This window comes from Ascaphus truei, chromosome 5 (assembly GCF_040206685.1).
Source record: "Ascaphus truei isolate aAscTru1 chromosome 5, aAscTru1.hap1, whole genome shotgun sequence".
In the NCBI taxonomy this organism is placed as follows: domain Eukaryota; kingdom Metazoa; phylum Chordata; class Amphibia; order Anura; family Ascaphidae; genus Ascaphus; species Ascaphus truei.
Window position 1 is genome coordinate 37,559,202 of NC_134487.1, and position 19,249 is coordinate 37,578,450.

Here is a 19,249-nt window from a genome sequence, read left to right on the forward strand (position 1 = left end):
TCATTTCTGTATTAACCCCTGTGGGCCAGCTCTCTGAGTCTCCTTTGATAATTCCCTGTTCTCTGCCAGCCATGGTCACGCCCCTAGCTGCAGAGGAGAGATTCCTTGTCTCTCCTAATACAGAGAGAAGAGTACCTATGTTCTACTCTCAGGCACTGTCTGCATTAACCCCTGTAAATTCTTGCTGCCTCCAAGTTAATGCCTTCGTTTTAGCCTCAGAGAATGAGTTCCCAAGTCAGACAGCAGAGGTTGCATTGAAGGATTCCCCTAACCTTACGGAGTCCTTAGAAATTCTTTGCTATAAATCCCCTGCTTCAGCTCAAGTTTCCGCAGTTTCGCCTCCGGAGACTTCGGCTAAAGTTCTGGTTCCTGTTAAATGTATTCAGGAGTCAGGTTTTTCCCTAAGCTTGGTCGCAGAGTTCCTTCTCCCGGGTATTTCACTGAACCAGCCTGTCGCCCAGAGAGCGGTGATCCCTGCTTCAGCGCATAGTTCCCACATTATGGAATCTGCAGTCCTTTCTGGTTCCCCAGACATTCCTTACCAAATACCTACTTCAGAGACCAGTACAGTTATGATTAACCCCCGTGTACTGTCTGAGTTCTTCTCTTCTTTAAGCTTAGGGTTAAAAGTATACAGTAGTCTGTATGTCCCTCCTGGGGTTCATGTGGTGTTCCCAGGAATGTTTGCTGACACACGGTTTTCCCCCAAAAGTGACGCTTTTTCATATAGATTAGTAAAAAGCCTGCACACTGTTTCCCTTTTCACTGAATTGTGTCTTACTGGTTTTGAGACTCTGAGAGGTAATGATTCTCCTTCTGATTCTGAATCTCTTCCTACAATGGTTATCCTGGCTGGGGGTCCCCCTGATTTCTCTGTCCAGGCTAATCCTCCAGGGATCAGCATATCTGTGGTCACTCCCTTAGTACTGTCTGAGACCACCATGCCTATATTACAAGTCCTGGGGTTTAAATCTGAGCTATTTAGCTGTCCTGCCTTTGCTGAAACTCAGTCCCTCAGTACTGTGTCTAAATATGCCCCAGCAACCATGGGGTTACTCTGGGAAGAAATTAAAGCTCCTGTCTTAAAGGGTATTTTTTCTCACATGTCCAGCAAATCTAGAACCTCAGTAATTGATTCTAAGTCACTTATCAATACATCTGATTTTTTCACTAATCAAACCCAGACACCCTCACTACCGGTTAGGAGTCCTGTGATCAGAAATTTTGCACTACAAAACATACCTATTCATGTTTTTGTCAGATTAGGTACCCCTGTGGTTAGGGCCCTTGCAGTTTCGGAAAAGACTCCTTGTACTCCTAAGGTGCCTGTCATTAAGAGTTTTCATAGTTCATACTTGCTGCTTGCTGGCTCTCAGGTCCCTGTCACTGAGGTACAGACTTCAGCTTCTGATGTTAGCTTCCCTCCCGCCACTACCCGGACTCTGCCTTTTTCTCAAGCTACTGATATGAAAATTTCAAGGACTGTTCCTGATTCCCTGACAATACTATCTCCCACTGAGGATTTCCCAGTATTGGAGAGCTCTACTGTTGTTTGCTTCTCTGCTCCTGCTAAACCATGTTTTTTTCCCTCTGAATTTTCGGTTGCCCCTGTTATTTCCTCTCAGTTGGAAATACTCTGTACGTATCCCAAGATTTCGGTCTCTATGCCTGGTTTACTGCTTGCCTTGTCACCTTCCATACCAATACCGGGAGATGCTTCCACCCAGCCTATACCCTCACTAACCATTACCTGGGAGACTTCTAGAGGGAAAATCCCTCACAAATTCCAACATGCAGTGGTCAGCCAAGACTTTTTCTGTTCCGAAGTTCCTCCTGGCGTATTCGATCAACTATCAGGGCCGCTTATCCTAGATTCCGGTTCCTTTATTAAAGACTGAGCTTCCAGTGGGGGTTCTTCTGCCGTTTCTGCTCTGGAACTCTCTGGTTCTTCACAGCCCTGGATTTCCAAGACATTTTGCAGGGCGAGCCACGTACCAATGATGTCTCTACCACCACTCTCATGTCCTAGAACAGTACTCACCAAGGAACTGCTCGTTTACGGATCCCCTTTCCACCTAAAAAAACTTTAGGAACAACTCGATGTCCCCGAGACCCATGGATGGCCCTGTCTGGCCGCAGTTCTCACCGGGGGGTGGGGGTACACTAAGGACTAACCACGAGTCTCAGGACCACGACTCTACCCCCAATCCTAGACGGTTCAGCAACAATTCCCGGTCCTCCAACTCTATGAGTGCTCATGTTCGCCCGGAGTTCTCGCGTGAAGGGGGGGTACTGTAAGGAATCCGCTCCGCGGTTTACTGGTTGCCTTACCTTGCAGACCGGTGCAGTTCTGGAACACTTCACCTGATATTACTGCAGCCTGGATTCACTCACCAAAGCAATACTGCCACACACTCCCTCTGGTATCTACTGCAGCTGTGCAATCTATCACTGCAATCCAGCCTTGTATTCACTCATTGGGGCAGTACCTTCACACCCCCCTCCGGGGATTGGCCCGCTGGCCTTTAAGGACTGCTTTCCCACAATGCTCCCTGCCGAGCATAGTCCTTTCCGGATGTCACTTACTGTTCTGCCACAAGCCCTCGCTTGTTCTCCTATGCTGATACGGAGGTTTCCCCTGCGTCCTTCAGCTTCCTTCTCCTATGCTGATACGGAGGTTTCCCCTGCGTCCTTCAGCTTCCGTTCTCCTATGCTGAAGCAAAGGTATCCCCTACGTCTTCAGATTCCTGCTTTCCTGCACTGAAGCAAAGGTATCCCCTACGTCTTCAGCTTCCTTCTCCTGTGCTGCAACGGAGGATTCCCCTGCATCTTCAGCTTCCTGGTTCCTGGGGCCTACTCTTTCCCTAATATAGAGAGGCCGTGTCCTGGTTCCTGCGCTGCAACGGAGGATTCCCCTGCATCTTCAGCTTCCTGGTTCCTGGGGCCTACTCTTTCCCTAATATAGAGAGGCCGTGTCCGGGTTCCTGCGCTGTAACGGAGGATTCCCCAGCCCGCTCAGGACTCTTGCGCTGTGCACTGGTTTACCCGTGCAGCTAGGCGGTGTGCTACTCTGGTCTGCCTACCACCTCCTGAGACCAGTACCATGGGCCATGGTCGCCGCACGTGCAGAGGCCAACCCCGCGCTCCTAAGCTGAAGCGGGGCCTTCCTGACTACCTGTTGCCGAACTCTTGCTTGAACAAAGTTTATCCTGATGTCTCCTGTCCTGACCCTGGCTTGTACAACGACGATGCTGTCTTCTCCTATCCTGATTCTGCTACCTATGACTACGAACTGCGCAATCCGGATCAGCCTGCGCGGTCTAAGGTCGGTGCTTTTACAACCCCACCTCAGCCTCGCGGTCTGACCCTGGTTTGTGGCGAGCACAACCGTGACAGGGGGACCGCCCCAGAGCGCAGCACTGCAGCTGCCCCTCAGCCCCCTCAGCCCCATGGCACCCTCGGCCCCATGGCACCCTCAATACTGGCTTATCGGCTGCTGCTCTACTCCTGCTGACTGTGCGGGATAGGAAGCGAGACCTTTGATGGGAGAACCCTCTGCAGTTCCTGGTCGCAGCTCGTGGTAACATGTGCCTATTTACTTCTTATCTGATGTACGCATAACCTTGAAACACCTATTTTATAAACATTGTGTTTTACTATTTCACGATGAGCGTTTTGCGCTTTGTTTTGTTGTTTGTAGATATCAGGGTCTTGGGCTACCCAACACTCAGCAGCAGACGCTCTTCCATTTGGTAACACCAGTTCACTTTAATCACCTATTCACCACGATTTTGGGTTTTGGTGTGTGATATATTTAATTTAATCAATATCACGTTTACACATGACTATATGATTATTCTCTTTTGCGCATTTGTATGTTTTCTCTATAAAATAGCAAGGACTGCACAGGTTGCATCTAGCATCTAGGTGAATAGCGGTATAGCCAGTGATAGACACATATTGGATCTTTCTGATAAATATGAGTGAAACCAGTTTAGAATGTGTGGTCCAAGGCACTGAAACTTTTTTTTTTAACATGACTGTGTGGTCAACAGTATCAAAAGCCTAAGCAATATCTAGGAATATTGCACTAGTCATCTGTCCCTATTCCATTTCACACTGGATCTCATTGCACAGTTCAAAGAGAGCTGCTACTGTGGAGTGATTTGGGCAAAAGCCAAATTGGAATTGACTTAGAAAATGTAACTTTTATAATAGTTGTCTATTTGGGAGTGAACACATTTTCCATGAATCTGGGGTTTGGTTTTATCTCTTTTTTTAAAATATATATCTTCCTTGTTCTATTCGCTGTCTGGTTGGTGTTTGACACTGAAGTGGAGCACACACTCAACCCCTTAGTTTGTCATAAAAGAGAAACAATCACCTTGTTTTAACCTAATAAACAGGTCATTGCAACTTGGATCTAACTAAAAGGAGCTACTTTTTTTTTAACCAAAAACCCACGTTTACAGAATATTATAGCTAGTACATCCATTTGGTCCTTGGAAATCTCTGAAGGTAAGCACACATACTGTACAGTATGTTAATGTGCTGTATATAAAAGCATACACATGACAAACTGTGAACATTAATTAAAAAAAAAAGCTCCGTAAAATAGAAAGGACTTGTTACATACCCGGGTTTACTGTACTGGTCATAGAAAATTTCCATTAAAAGGTTCCAGCTAATGCCTCCATTCACAGAGTACTCCAGCAGGACTCCTTGATTACGACTGTGAGGTGTTATTAGGCAGCCGTACATAAAATAAAACTGAATAAATTCAGCACTAGTGAGATTCAAATCCACGGAAACTAACAAGCGGCTACATCCCTGTGGGGAGAAATCACATTATCAAACCCCACGTGTCAGTTAGCAACGGTATGGTTTAAAGGATAATGTGTTTAATCAAAGACGTTCCAATAACATGTTTTCTCAGAAAAGCCTGTCTGATTTATCATTCATTTTACAGGGGACAGTTAGCATACTAAGGACTTGCAAGCAACATGTCTGCAGTGAAATCTATATTCTATCTACAGTGGCGGCCGCCTTTAGCCTCGTGCGGCCGTTTCAATGCGATTTTTAAAACCGCGGGCAGATGCGGCATGTTCCGGCCATTTTAGGCGCCGCGGGCGGTTTTATTGTTTAGTGCTATTAGCGCTGTCTAGCCATGAATGCGGCTGAACGCGGCAAAGTGCGGGACATACGGAAAACATCCCCGAAAAAATTCGGGGATGTAGGAGGAGGGCAAAAGGGGCCGCAACAGTATGGGCATTTAAATTGTTTATCATTCAAAGTAAATGTATCGGATCAGTAACTAGTATATCAACTATTAAAATGTTGGTACCATAGATCTCAGGACATTGCAATACAGCCATATTATTGTTCAAATACATTTACATGAAATGGTCTACACTGTTAATGTGCACAGTTGTACATTTGATGAAGGCAGTGAGTGATACCCTATGTACACATGAATAAGCTTTGTAGTCACTATTACACATATCTATAACGTACTCTCCTGATAATCTTTTAAAATCCGTTGCAGTCTGTATCAAATCAACACCAGCATTACCACTGCGAAATGCTACAATTCTTCAATGGGGCCAGTTCAAGATCTCTTTGTATTGTAAAACATACAGTATATTTTGAGGATGGTGAGTTAAGGTCATGGTATAGGAAGGCGCCATTTGCAAAGCTTTTGCATTTTTCTGTTTGCTGATTGTTGCCTAATACTGAAACATTTATTTGACTGCTGTCTCCAACATAAACACCACACAGATTAACTGTATCTACAGTAGTTTTAAACAGGGTTGTATTTAATAACATGTTATATGACAAAATGATTTTTAATATTCTCCTTCTATCTAAGATTTCATCTCTTTAGCACTGTAGGGGCCACAATGCATTTCACTCAGTCACTATTACATTAACGGTCTTATTCTGTATCTGCTGAAGCAGCCGATCCCAAATTTCCCATTGACGTTTTTGGGAGATTTCGTCTGAAAACCATCTTCTCGGCCGCTTTGGTGGATGTAGAATAAGCCACTAACAAGTGTTTATACTCACCCCATTGGCAAGCCCACAGAAAAAAACCCCCAAAGTAAACCAAGCACAAAATAATCATACTGACCCCACTAAAATGAAGAGCCATTCCAGATGCTACAGCTCCACAAACACTGCTGAGCTTTCCACCATTTACAGTCAGCCAGTTGTGGCTGGATGGAGCTCGGTTAAACGTGTCCTTGAGTTGAGTTGGTAGAGAAACCTCTGGCTCATCACAATAAATTCCACCCCAAATGTCATCACATCTGTGAACACAATACCCATGATAGATTAGCTCTCAATGAAGACGGACACCTACAGTACATGGGTTCCAAATAAAACATATATAACACACACAGTAAATGGAAAACTTTGTAAAAGTAAACTCGTGTACAGGCATATCCCGGTTTAAGGACACTCACTTTAAGTACACTCGCGATTAAGGACATATCGCCCAATAGGCAAACGGCAGCTCACAAATGCGCCTGTCAGCACGTCCTGAACAGCAATACCGGCTCCCTACCTGTACCAAAGCTGTGCGCAAGCGGGGAGACTATAGAGCCTGTTACAAATGCGTTATTTACATCAGTTATGCACGAATATGATGATTGCAGAACAGTACATGCATCGATAAAGTGGAAAAAAGGCAGTGCTTCACTTTAAGTACATTTTCGCATTACATACATGCTCCGGTCCCATTGCATACATTAAGGCGGGATATGCCTGTAGTATACTGAAGCTTCTATTTTAGCTATATCTTTTGCAATTTTCTTGAAAAGCATAAAAAAATTGAAATAATAGTAAAAAAAATTCCCATTAAAATGCAATATTATCTATAAATAATTAATTATTATCAGAGTGCAGCCACCTTCTTTAAAATACAGAGCATCTTAGATGCACTCAGCTGATACATTGAATCTGTACATTTGTAATTGTTGGACTATACCATATATTGTATCTCTATGGCATTTTGCTAACTTTACATGTTACTTGTCTATCAAAAACTTGAATGCTGCAGGTAGGGCCACGGAGAGCATGAAGTGCATGTTACATTGTGCAATTAAACGTCTGTTGTGTAATTGTTGTGTGCAACCATGACCGTGGGAAAATAATCCTTGTAGATGACAGAATTAAATGAATAGAATGTTTTCGGCCTTTGCCTTGGGATCGTACACTAATGCTTCTAGTATTTCCTATCATGAGCGCATCAGTTATACGAGTCAGTGAGAGGAGACAGCATTCATGGAACAGGGATAAGAGAAAGTCACACTCCTGTCAACTCTTTATTGTATTGCCGTTATGTAATGGAAGACAGTGAAATACAGAATAACATCATGCATTTTGTTCATGCAGATGTGCAAAGAGGTTTATGCATATTCTAGTTCAGGGGGGCGCAAACTTTTTTCCCTGCGCCCCCCTGCCGGCTGTCCCCTCACTTCCGCGCCCCCCCCAACCCCAACTTACCCGCGCTCCGGCGTAATGACGTCACGTTGCCATAGCAACGTGACGTCACATGACCCCGCAGCGTCATTTTGACGCCGCGTTGCCATGGCGACGCAGGGAGGAAGCCGCCGGAGCCACGGTAAGTTAGGTTTACAGAGGCCCTGCAGCTCCCCCGGCACTTAATTTAAGTGCCTTCGGGAAGCGCGCGGGGCCTCTGTAAACCCTGCGCCCCCCGTCGGCAGTGTCGCGCCCCCCCTGGGGGTCGCGCCCCACAGTTTGCGCACCGCTGTTCTAGTTAAACATCTGTCACAGGTTTCAAAAATTAGCAGTGGTCAAATTGTTATCTGCGTGGAATCTGGCTAAAAAGTATTATTTATTTTGTTTACAAATGTCCGTAGTTTATAATTATAATGTAATTATAAAAGGACACCTGTGTCACCAAGTCATTTCTGCTTCTTCTGTTCTTCCCTGTTAATAAAGCCTCCAAAAAGTACAAGAAGCAGAGGCAGCAAGACAACCAACTGGCCACTCTCCTAAACAAACCCATTATAAAGATGCATTATTAGTGATTACTAAATGGGTCATTGCATGTGACAAACGGCACATATCACAAAGGTCTTCAAAATAATGCCACAAGTAAGATGTAAAGACAAGACACATACAGATACAAAACGTTGGAATCCTTTGCACAGCAATGTTCCTGCAGTTCCAGCACCCCTTACATTTAGTCCGGCTCATTATTTAGGGTGAGCTGTTGTGGGTAAGCTTTGAATTAATATGATGTCTTCTTGTTCCTTTTTAGTCACTGCGATTTAACTTTGTTTTAAGACAGACACGGGTCATACTTACACGCAGTTTCCGTGTACACATCGTCCGTGGCCACTGCACATATCTACACACCCATCTCCGATGTAGACATTATCAATAGCCCAGGTTTGCTGCTTATCAAAAGGTGATGGCTGGTTCCAACGGAATCGAGTCGCCTGAGATCTTTAGGGATTAAAAAAAATAAAGAGAGTCCTTTATTAAACAATATATTACCTTAAAGGTACCAGATTCCTTTTGAGTTTAGAGATTCTAGTCTATCAGTGACAAAGGATGGTCAGAGCATTCATCGCGAGACCCAATTTTACATTGGATTACCGATGAATGGATTCCTATTCCAAAATTACGGCGGAAAAAGGATGCCTACCAACAAAAGAAATCTGCATTGTGCTGAATAAACTGATGTTTTGGGAAATACCAACTGGTTGATAATCTTGCCTCCTTAGACCTGCATCCCTACAACTGTAAAAATCCAGTCCAGCAGCACCCACTCACATGTATTGCAAAAGTGTTGGTCCTCCCAAGACCGAAAACCGTAAGCCACGGATACAATAAATGTTTATTTATTTGCATTCTTTAATTTAGGCTATAATTACTTATTGAACTAAATGGAGCTAAACTCTCCCCAAGCAAGGGACACATTAAATGTAGACCATTGTTCCTACAGTTCTTGATATTTAATGTTGTACTCTGGCTAACATGTTTTTACAATGAATGTTCCATGTCTGATGACGTTTTATGGCCCTGAAAGTGCGTCAGTGCCGATTCGGTGCCGTTACCACCGAAAGCCCTATTGTATTTTATCACAATTTATAGAACAAGGGCCCATGTTTACGATTGCCAACTAAAACTTATGGGGACATGACAGTTTGAACCAATAGATGTTTCATGTCTCTCTCAAAAGAACAAAACGGGCCATAAATCTCAACTCTGTGTATATAGATGAAGAACAGGCTTAACCCGTAGCCTGACCAAATGATGTTCCCTGCACGTCTTAAGGGCTCACACGCCAGGGGCCCTTATGACGCGGAGGGTGCGTTATGCTACTTTGCTAGTTTTCTAGAGGGAGATCACATTTACTGAGACGGAATCGGAAAGGGAAGTGGAGCCCCCGCACACGTCACTGCGGGCTATCCATGCGATCACATGGCTGCGATCCCGGAAGACCTGCAACACCCAGTACCCAATGGGTTAAGTCAGCGGTACGCAAACTCCCCGCGCCTGCGCCCCCCTACCTGCTCCCTCCTCAGTCGCGCCCCCCCTCGCATCCAATGATGCGTCAAATGACGCTGCGGGGTCATGTTGCGTCATGTGACCCTCGGCATCATTTGACGTCACGTCTCCATGGCAAAGGACGTCATTTGATGCAGCGTTTCATAGAGACGCGTGACCAGAGCCTGGTAAGTAAGTTTACAGAGGCCTCGCCCTCTCAGCGCGGGACCTTTGAAAACGCCGCGCCCCCCAGAAATGTCTTGGGCACCCCCACTTTGCACACCGCTGGGTTAAGTAATGCTTTAATCTGGAATTTATATGTCATAAAGGCCAGCGGTGCGCAAACTGGGGGGCTCAACCCCCAGGGGGGGGGTGCGAGACTGCCTGTGGGGGGGGAGGGCACGGTTTACAGAGGCCCCCGTGCGCTTCCCGAAGGCACTTAAATTAAGTGCCGGGGGAAGCGGCAGGGCCTCTGTAAACCTTTACTTACCTTGGCTCCACACGCGTAACGCGGCGTCAAATTGCTATGTCAACGTGACGTTATGACGCTGGAGCCGTGGTAAGTAGGGGTGAGGGGAGAGGGGGGGCGCGCAGGGCTGAGGTGACCGCCGGCAGGGGGCGCAGGGAAAGAAGTTTGCGCCCAACTGATGTACGCAACATGTCATGTACTTGTGTTAGTCATACATTGCCCGCATGTACCTGCCTAATAACAAATAACGCCAGGTTAACTATGCAATATTGATCCCGTTCCTGTTTTGTATTCCAATTCCTAGTCTGTCAGCAACTTCTGTATAAAAAAGTAAGAGCTAGAAAAAAATAAATAAAAAACCCCGCTTCGGTCTCTATTACCTGGAGTTAGTTGTCAGGTATAATTTGCTGGACGATACTTCCAGTTCCTTTTGTTGGCCCATTGCCAGAATAATCACTATGATGATGTCACTGATCACCACGCTCGTTAATAAATCTGCCCATGCTTGCACTTTGTGCTACCGATGGAGAACGCGCTTTCAAACAGCCTCATTGGAAAATACCGATACTCAGGAAAACAAACATATAACACGTGTTCATTTCAGGAACTGCTGCGTTGATGCCCTAGGTGGCAGCATCTACTGTACACTGATTCAAGTATCAATCGCCCAGTATTATTGTGGATAAGACTGAAAGGACTAATAACAGGACAAGTGTAGAAAGAAAAGAAAAAAAGTGCCATATTTTAAATGTACACATAGTACATTGCTAACAAGCTTCTGCCATGCTGGGCTCCTTGCATTCATTAGAATGAGTCAATTACAAAACTATCTAACATTTTCTGCAGGCTGCTGTTACATTTGTAACCAAGAGGGAATCTTGCATGCATGAATGTCTGCTTGCTCAGTAAAAATATGATGGTTTCAACAGTGAACCAGTTGTCTCAGTATAGGAAGAATTAACCTGTTCAGTACTTGGATCTCAAGGAATCCTACATTTCTATACCGAGGTACCAAACAGATAGGAAAGATATGCGCTTTGTTATTGACAGTGAAAATGAGGTTTGTATCGCCACATTGGCACGTCCAGGAAAAAGCAACACGCACCTGGTGCCAAAAATAGAGGTTATGTCAAGTCTCCACAATATTACAAAGATACGCCCTTTCCTCTGTTGCTCTACTGCTAAAACTCTGACTCAGGCCCTCATTCTCTCCCGTCCCAACTATTGTAACCTCCTGCTGTCTGGCCCTCGGGCCTCACACCTGTCTCCCCTACAATCTCTATCCTAAACGCTGCTGCCAGAATCACTCTACTCTTTACTAAATCTGTCTCAGTGTCTCCCCTTCTGAAATCTCTCTCCTGGCTTCCTATCAAATCCCGTATCACACACTCAATTCTCCTGCTCACTTTTAAAGCTTTACACTCTTCTGCCCCTCCTTACATCTCAGCCCTAATTTCTCGCGATACACCATCCCGACTCTTGCGTTCTGCTCAAGGATGTCTTCTCTCTACCACTTTTGTAACTAAAGTCCTCTCCCGCTTTAAACCTTTCCCACTGACTGCCCCACAGGTTTGGAATGTCCTTCCCCTCAATATTTGACTCTATCCACCTTTAAGACACTTCTTAAAACCCACCTCCTTAACGAAGCATACGAGTAGCTACATGACTGATACTATACACATCACATCGACCGTGGCCCCTTGCAGACGCACTTACCAGAACACCCTCCTACTCTCTCTGTGCGTTCTTCCTACTTACCAATTAGATTGTAAGCTCTTCAGGGCAGGGAACCCTTTTCCTAATTGTTACTTTTATGTCTGAAGCGCTTCCTCCCATTATGTGTTATTTATATTATGTGTTATTTATATGATTGTCGTGTGTATTACTGCTTTGAAGCGCTATGTACATTAATGGCCCTATATAAATAAAGATATACATAAATACATACATGGTTGTACCCTCCGAAGGTTGCAATTTATTTTAAGGGTGCAGTCCCCTCTCGGGCCAAAATGGCAGTGACAAGTTTAAGGAGTTACATTTGGGTAAATATTACTTTCTTATTTTTATTTTAAATAACAATGACACCTACGAATATTTTTTCAATCATTTGTTAAGTTGGTTCGTAAACATGGTAAACTGAGACTTGGTTGGGGTTTCATTACACCACACCCTTTTGTGTGGTCATTGTATGTTCCACAATATTTCCTTTCAGGCAAAGCCCTCCTATCTGTCCCTCTCCACGTTTAGAGTGGCCCTCTATCAAGGGCAGGGGGATAAAGACAGAGAAATCCCTGGATTGATAAACACCTGCCAATCAGAATCCGCAAAAAAGAAAACGTGCTCATTTTTTAAAAGAAAGTAAAACAGTTGAATCTTTGCTTAAAAATTATTGCATTTTTAAGGAAAACAAAGGTATCGGTAACTTGTTTACAAAATGCAGTGTTTTTGTCAACTACAAGGGATTGCACCTTTAATGGGCCAACATTGTAATCTCTGATAGATATTCTTGTACACAGGCTTTGAAACAGTAACGTTCGCCCAATAAAAGAATAATCGCAACCTTCAGTAAGCCTTCTGCAATCACTGAGAGTGGGCGCTTTGCTAAGTGCAGGAAGGTTTTTTTTTTTTTTTAATATTTGTTTTTAGGGAAATGTAAATGTCCTCACTTCAACCAGGGAATTGCAGTCATTAGTAAAAGAGGATTATGAAAGGCATGTATTTTCTGCTAATTCACCCAAACTGAACAAATTGCTATTTCTGGTTCTCTGTTCTATTTGTCTTAAAGATAGTTCTGGGAATAAAATGTAAGCAGATGGGATCCCAGTTTTTCGGTCTGTAAATAATTGCTCTAAGGGCCAGAACAGAAGCGGACCCGAGCCCAATAAATCCACACTCCAGTTGGCAATTCACTAAGTTTTAGGTCTCCAATTTATCAAGCGGCTTCCAGATAGACCCGCTATGCAGGGACTTTTTGTATTTGTAGATCCAAAAAAATGAATGATAAGTAGCTTCTAAATAATTGCGGTTCAAGACAGTGTCCGTCATAACACGCTCAGCTGTGACATGGGAAATAACGTAGGCTGGGTGCAAACTACATACAGTAAGTGAGTACGGTACAGAACTACTGTAGCAATTACCTTTCTTATCACTTTGTGTATTTAGAAACCTTTGTGTATGTGATGTTTAAAATAGTAGACCCCCCTGCTCTCACATTTTATTTTTCTACATTTTGTGACCCAAGGCAAAAATTAAACACATCACTGGAAAGATCTTGCAAAAAAATGAAGACACCTCTTGTTTAACATTAACATGCAACATGTCTCTTAGGCTACTTCCTAAGTAAGTGAGGGCAACTTCTACTGATCTACAGATGTACAATAGTGTTTAATGCGGTTCCCATCCAGAACGCAAAACATCCCAGTACATCTTCTAAGGTCACAGCGTTTCCATAAGATTTAATGGCAAAGTTCAGACAGGATATCCCAATATATCCCAACTTATCACACCAAAGAGAATTCACATCTCACATTTACTCTGGATAAGACAAATGAATAGTTCCTCTTCACAGATAATAGGAAGAGATTCCTACTGTAAAGTATTGGAGTGGCTTAGGAGTGATGGGGCTTGGGACACATTTATTCCAGTCCCATGTAACCAAAGGTTTTTATCTTTAGAAACTCTTGATTTCAATGGCAGCAAGAAGCAGCTCCACAATCTTGTCCTCTCAGCTATATTTATTTATTTAATTTATTTATAAAATATTTTACCAGGAAGTAATACATTGAGAGTTACCTCTCGTTTTCAAGTATGTCCTGGGCACAGAGTAAGACAAATAATACATGGTTACAAATACAGTTGCATAAGTGAACAGGGTATACATTATATACAAGACATTGCATGCACAGTTAAAGGAAATATATATTATGGGCGAATGAAACAGTTACAGACCAGATTAAAATGTGAGACAGCCTTAGATTTGAAAGAACGTAAACTGGTAGTGGATGTGAGAGTCTCTGGTAGGTTGTTCCAGCTTTGGGGTGCACGGTAGGAGAAGGAGGAACGGCCGGATACTTTGTTGAGCCTTGGGACCATGAACAGTCTTTTGGAGTCTAATCTCAGGTGATAAGTGCTGCATGTGGTAGGGGTGAGGAGCTTGTTCAGGTAGCTGGGTAGCTTGCCCAGAAAGAATTTAAAGGCAAGACAGGAAAGGTGAACTTTGCGCATAGACTCTAGTGATGACCAATCTAGTTCTTTGAGCATTTCGCAGTGATGTGTGTTGTAGTTGCATTGGAGAACAAAACGACAAATTGAATTGTAGAGAGTGTCAAGTTTGCTAAGGTTGGTTTGAGGTGCCATATAGTTGTATGTCACACAAAAGGGAATGCACTTTATGTCACTAATGTCAATTAAGATCCATTTTTTCATATGATGAAGAAAATTCCCATATTATCCCTATTCCTCAGATTAGTTCTTTAACGGGTTTATTCACTAGCGTGCAAAAGCAATTAATAATTGTGAAGGATAATAATTGGGTTTCACGCTTTAGTGAATAACCCTTTGAGCTGTAATGCCCAAAAAGCATCACAGCATGCAGACACTTGTTTTGGTTAGTTTTTTGGGGTATTCTACAAGACCCACATTACGGGGTGATATATTAAGGCAAATATGGAACGAAATTGATGCAAATTGCAACATCAGCATTTTGCGTCTCTTAGAATCAATGGATCAAGGTCTTTGCTTCTTGCGCCGTTCGAGTCACCTTACGATTTGGGGAGTGACGCTTAGGGAGGAGTTACATGACACACAGATTATAATGAGTTGCCCTGCGTCACTTTTGTTTCTTGTGTTTGCGTCAATAAGATCCACCGGGTCTGAGTTGGGGTAAACTTTTTTGGCCAACAACTTGGGTCAAATGTAAGAAACACTTTCCTGCATTTGACGCAAACGCGGGCAAAAAATGGAACAATGCGTCGAAACAAAATTCTATGTGCATTTTCCTTATATTGATACATCTCCCCCAATATGTTTAATGTAGCTTGCAAAAGTTCACCTCTTGTCTTAGGGAGATAGCTCCTTTCCTGTGCTGTATCATACAAAAAAAGTGTATTTTATCTTTGCAGCAGACAGACCAGTGCAAGGAAGAACTTCGAGTCTGATAAATGGGGAAAAGGTAGGGGAAGATGTGCAATGCTTTAATCTCGTACCTGGTATAAGGAGGCAGAGGCAAAGTAAATCTGGTCCATTTGTTGAAAGTGTCAGACACCAGCACTCTTTGAAGCTGATATTTACTGCATTCTACGTTGGTTGGGAGACAGTCTTTAAGAACTGGATTCCACGAGAGTCCCAGATCCACTGAATACTCCAGTTCAATAGCTAAAATATAAGTAGTACAATTAGTTTTTTAGCTGAAATAGATTATCAGTTAATTTATCACAGAGTTTTAATAGAAATGTGACGCAGTATGTATAAATAAAGGGAACAGCACTAATTTGTAACCATTTTCTCTTATATTAAAGTGCACATAAAAATGGAAAACCTATGCTCAGGCAAACTCTCTGTGGAAAGGATATGAAATATGAGATTCATATGGAGAAAAAACAAAAAAAAACAAATATAAACAATTAATAATAATAATAAAAAAAAAAAGACATGGAAAAAACAAATGTTCTGTATTAGTCATATATATATATATATATATATATATATATATATATATATATGCAAATATAGCTGTATGCTCATCTGCATGTCTTAGTCAGGTCTGCAACCCCGCCTTTCCCCATTATCACCCAGCATATATATATATATATATATATATATATATATATATATATATATATATATACTGTATATATAAAAGACTTTTCATATATATATATATATATATATATATGTATATATATATATATATAAAAAGTCTTATTAGAAATATTTTTTCAGCCTATAAATTAATAGTCTATTCTAAGTCTTTCTTAATTATATTAGTAATAAATTATATTTTTGATGAACTTTAAGTGCTGTTCCTTTTACTATCTATTTTTATCAGTATTAGTCCTTATTGTGAAGAGGGACCTGGGTTTGCTAGCACCAACTATTGGATACATTAAGTTTTTACAGTGAGTGCTTAGAACAGTAGTTTCCAACCTTTTTTTGTGAAGGAACCCTAAGTCAAATTCCGAGGAACCCCCAACAATCTCTAATAACTCTGTATCGAATACAGAAGAATTTACAATGCATCTGACCACAACTTTCAAATGACCAGAAAATTGCAGGGAACCCTTTATTGATGCCCGGGGAACCCAAGGGTTCCTAGGCACCCTCTTTGAAAAACACTGGCTTAGAGGTTCTGTTTGTTTTAACATATACAAATATACATCAATATCAAGAGCAGGTCACGCACCAAATAATGTAAGCAATGGTGCATACCGTCCAAAAAGTAGTATACAAATCAAAGGAAGCACCGGCAGTCCAATCTGCAGCAAAGGTGAATTTAATAGCTCAATGTTTCATACAAGGCCTTTCTCAAGTCACCTTTGCTGCAGATTGGAGTGCTTGTCCTTGCTTTAATTATATACAGTTAGGTCCGGAAATAATTGGACACTGACACAATTTTCATAATTTTGGCTCTGTACGCCACCACAATGGATTTGAAATGAAACAACCGAGATGCAATAGAAGTGCAGACTTTCAGCTTTAATTCAAGGGGTTGGACAAAAATATCGTATGAAACGTTTAGGCATTGCAACCATTTTCATTCACAGTCCCCTTATTTCAGGGGCTCAAATGTAATTGGACAAATAAACACAATCATAAATACATTTTTCATTTTGAATACTTTGTCGAGAATTCTTTGCAGGCAATGACTGCTTGAAGTCTGGAACGCATGGACATCACCAAACGTTGAGTTTCCTCCTTTGTGATGCTTTGCCAGACCTTTACTGCAGCTGTCTTCAGTTGTTGTTTGTTCGTGGGTCTTTCTGCCTTAAGTTTTGTCTTCAGCAAGTGAAATGCATGCTCAATGGGGTTGAGATCAGGTGATTGATTCGGCCATTGCAGAATATTCCACTTCTTTGCCTTAAAAAACTCCTGGGTTGCTTTCGCAGTATGTTTTGGGTCATTGTCCATCTGTAAAGTGAAGCACCGTCCAATCAACTTCGCTGAATTTGGCTGAATCTGAGCAGACAATATATCCCTATACACTTCAGAATTCATCCGTCTGCTTCTGTCTTCTGTCACATCATCAATAAACACTAGTGACCCGGTGCCATTGGAAGCCATGCATGCCCATGCCATCACACTGCCTCCACTGTGTTTTACAGATGATGTGGTAAGCTTCGGATCATGAGCCGTTCCAAGCCTCTCCATACTTTTTTCTTCCCATCATTCTGGTACAGGTTGATCTTAGTTTCATCTGTCCAAAGAATGCTGTTCCAAAACTGGGCTGGCTTTTATAGATATTGTTTGACAAAGTCTAATCTGGCCTTTCTATTCTTGAGGTTTATGAATGGTTTGCACCTTGTGGTGAACCCTCTGTATTTGCTCTCGTGAAGTCTTCTCTTTATGGTAAATGTAACGATGCGCGGAACACGCCCCCTGCGGCGTGTCCCTTCCTTACCTGTTTACTTCTGATCGCCGCCCTCTAGCTGCGAGTCAAGATCCTGTGTCTTTAAGGATTCTGAAGCAAGCAACGCCATCTTGCTTTCTGGCAAACCCTGCCCTCTTCCTCCTGACAGGAAGTAAGCCTCTCTTTGACTTTCTCTCTGCTATTAGTCTTTTGCTACCAGCCCTGGTGCCTGCTAGTACTCATCGCATACCTGCCTGGACCTCCTTGGGACCTTTACTTATCTCCTGTGGATTCCGGAAGACTGGGACAGTCACTCTTATACTACTAAGGTTAGTTTACCGTCGGGTAGTGTAGGTACCTGCTAAGTAGGGTTCACCTTGACGTGGTAGCAGGCTTATAATTCTTTAGCCAATGGATTAGACTAAGAACCCTTATGTTTATTTAGTTTCGCTGCACCTTGCTGTTTTTGTTACTATGCCTTTAAGAAGTCTGGACGTTCTCCAAGAAGCAATCCTTCTCTGGATGTTACCTTGTGCTCTGGACTCTATGCCCATGTTCCTGTACCTTGTTCCTGGTTTCTGTTTCCAGACTCCCGTGCTGAAGCGTTGGCTTCCCACAACCCCCGCGTTGGTGCCTGAGAACGCGCGCACTTCCGCTCTGCTGTCAGAGCATGCACGCACTTGCAGCTGGATCACTCGTGTCTCTGAGTAGGCACCGCACCTCCGGACGCGTCACGCATTCTCATGCGCGCGGCGCGGTCACGTGACTACGTGCGCCGATCCCCAGCTGCGCGGCAACTCACTCCCTTCGTATCCCCTGCGGCCTCCCCACCTCGCTACTGGGTCCTTCCCTTTCTCTTTGCGCTTGTGAGGAGAGCACAAGCGTGACAGTAAACTTGGATAATGATATGCCTACCTCCTGGAGAGTGTTCTTCACTTGGATGGATGTTGTAAAGGGGTTTTCTTTACCATGGAAACGATCCTACAATCATCCACCACTGTTGTCTTCCGTGGACGTCCAGGCCTTTTTGTGTTGCAGAGCTCACCAGTGCGTTCTTTTTTTCTCAGAATGTACCAAACTGTTGATTTGGCCACTCCTAATGTTCCTGCTATCTCTCTGATGGATTTTCTTTTTTTTGCAGCTTAAGGATGCCCTGTTTCACTTGCATTGAGAGCTCCTTTGACCGCAAGTTGTGGGTTCACAGCAACAGCTTCCAAATGCGAATGCCACACCTGGAATCAACTCCAGACCTTATACCTGCTTAATTGATGCTGAAATAACGAAGGAATAGCCCACACCTGTCCATGAAACAACTTTTGAGTCAATTGTCCAATTACTTTTGATCCCTTGAAAAAGAGGGGGCTACATATTAAAGAGATATAATTCCTAAACCCTTCCTCCAATTTGGATGTGAATACCCTCAAATTAAAGCTGATAGACTGCACTTTAAGCCCATATTCATTATTTAACTGGAACTTGAATTTATTTTGGTACACAGCCGAAATAACAAAACTTGTATCAGTGTCCAATTATTTCCGGACCTAACTGTATAGTACAAGCACACTGTGTTGCCGGAGGATTCCTTCCTGAGGTGGTGCCATCGACTCTAGGTCCCGGGTTAACAGCTGATGTCCATGTGTGAGTCGGGAGACCTGAATTTTTTCCAGCTTGCTGTGACGGAGCATGAGTATAGC

At 43.1% G+C, this 19,249-nt stretch overlaps 1 protein-coding gene across 4 annotated transcripts in view; it reads right to left on the reverse strand.

The window, feature by feature from the left end:
• Positions 1-19,249, reverse strand: part of RELN (reelin) — a 483,994-nt gene that overhangs the window by 45,449 nt on the left and 419,296 nt on the right. For all 4 annotated transcript variants that reach the window (XM_075599655.1, XM_075599652.1, XM_075599651.1 and 1 more), the window contains exons 46-49: positions 15,196-15,364; positions 8,335-8,475; positions 6,131-6,308; positions 4,637-4,830 (exon numbers count right to left, since the gene is read on the reverse strand). In XM_075599655.1, the coding sequence (XP_075455770.1) occupies positions 4,637-4,830; positions 6,131-6,308; positions 8,335-8,475; positions 15,196-15,364 (682 nt within the window). The remainder of the gene's footprint in view (positions 1-4,636; positions 4,831-6,130; positions 6,309-8,334; positions 8,476-15,195; positions 15,365-19,249) is intronic.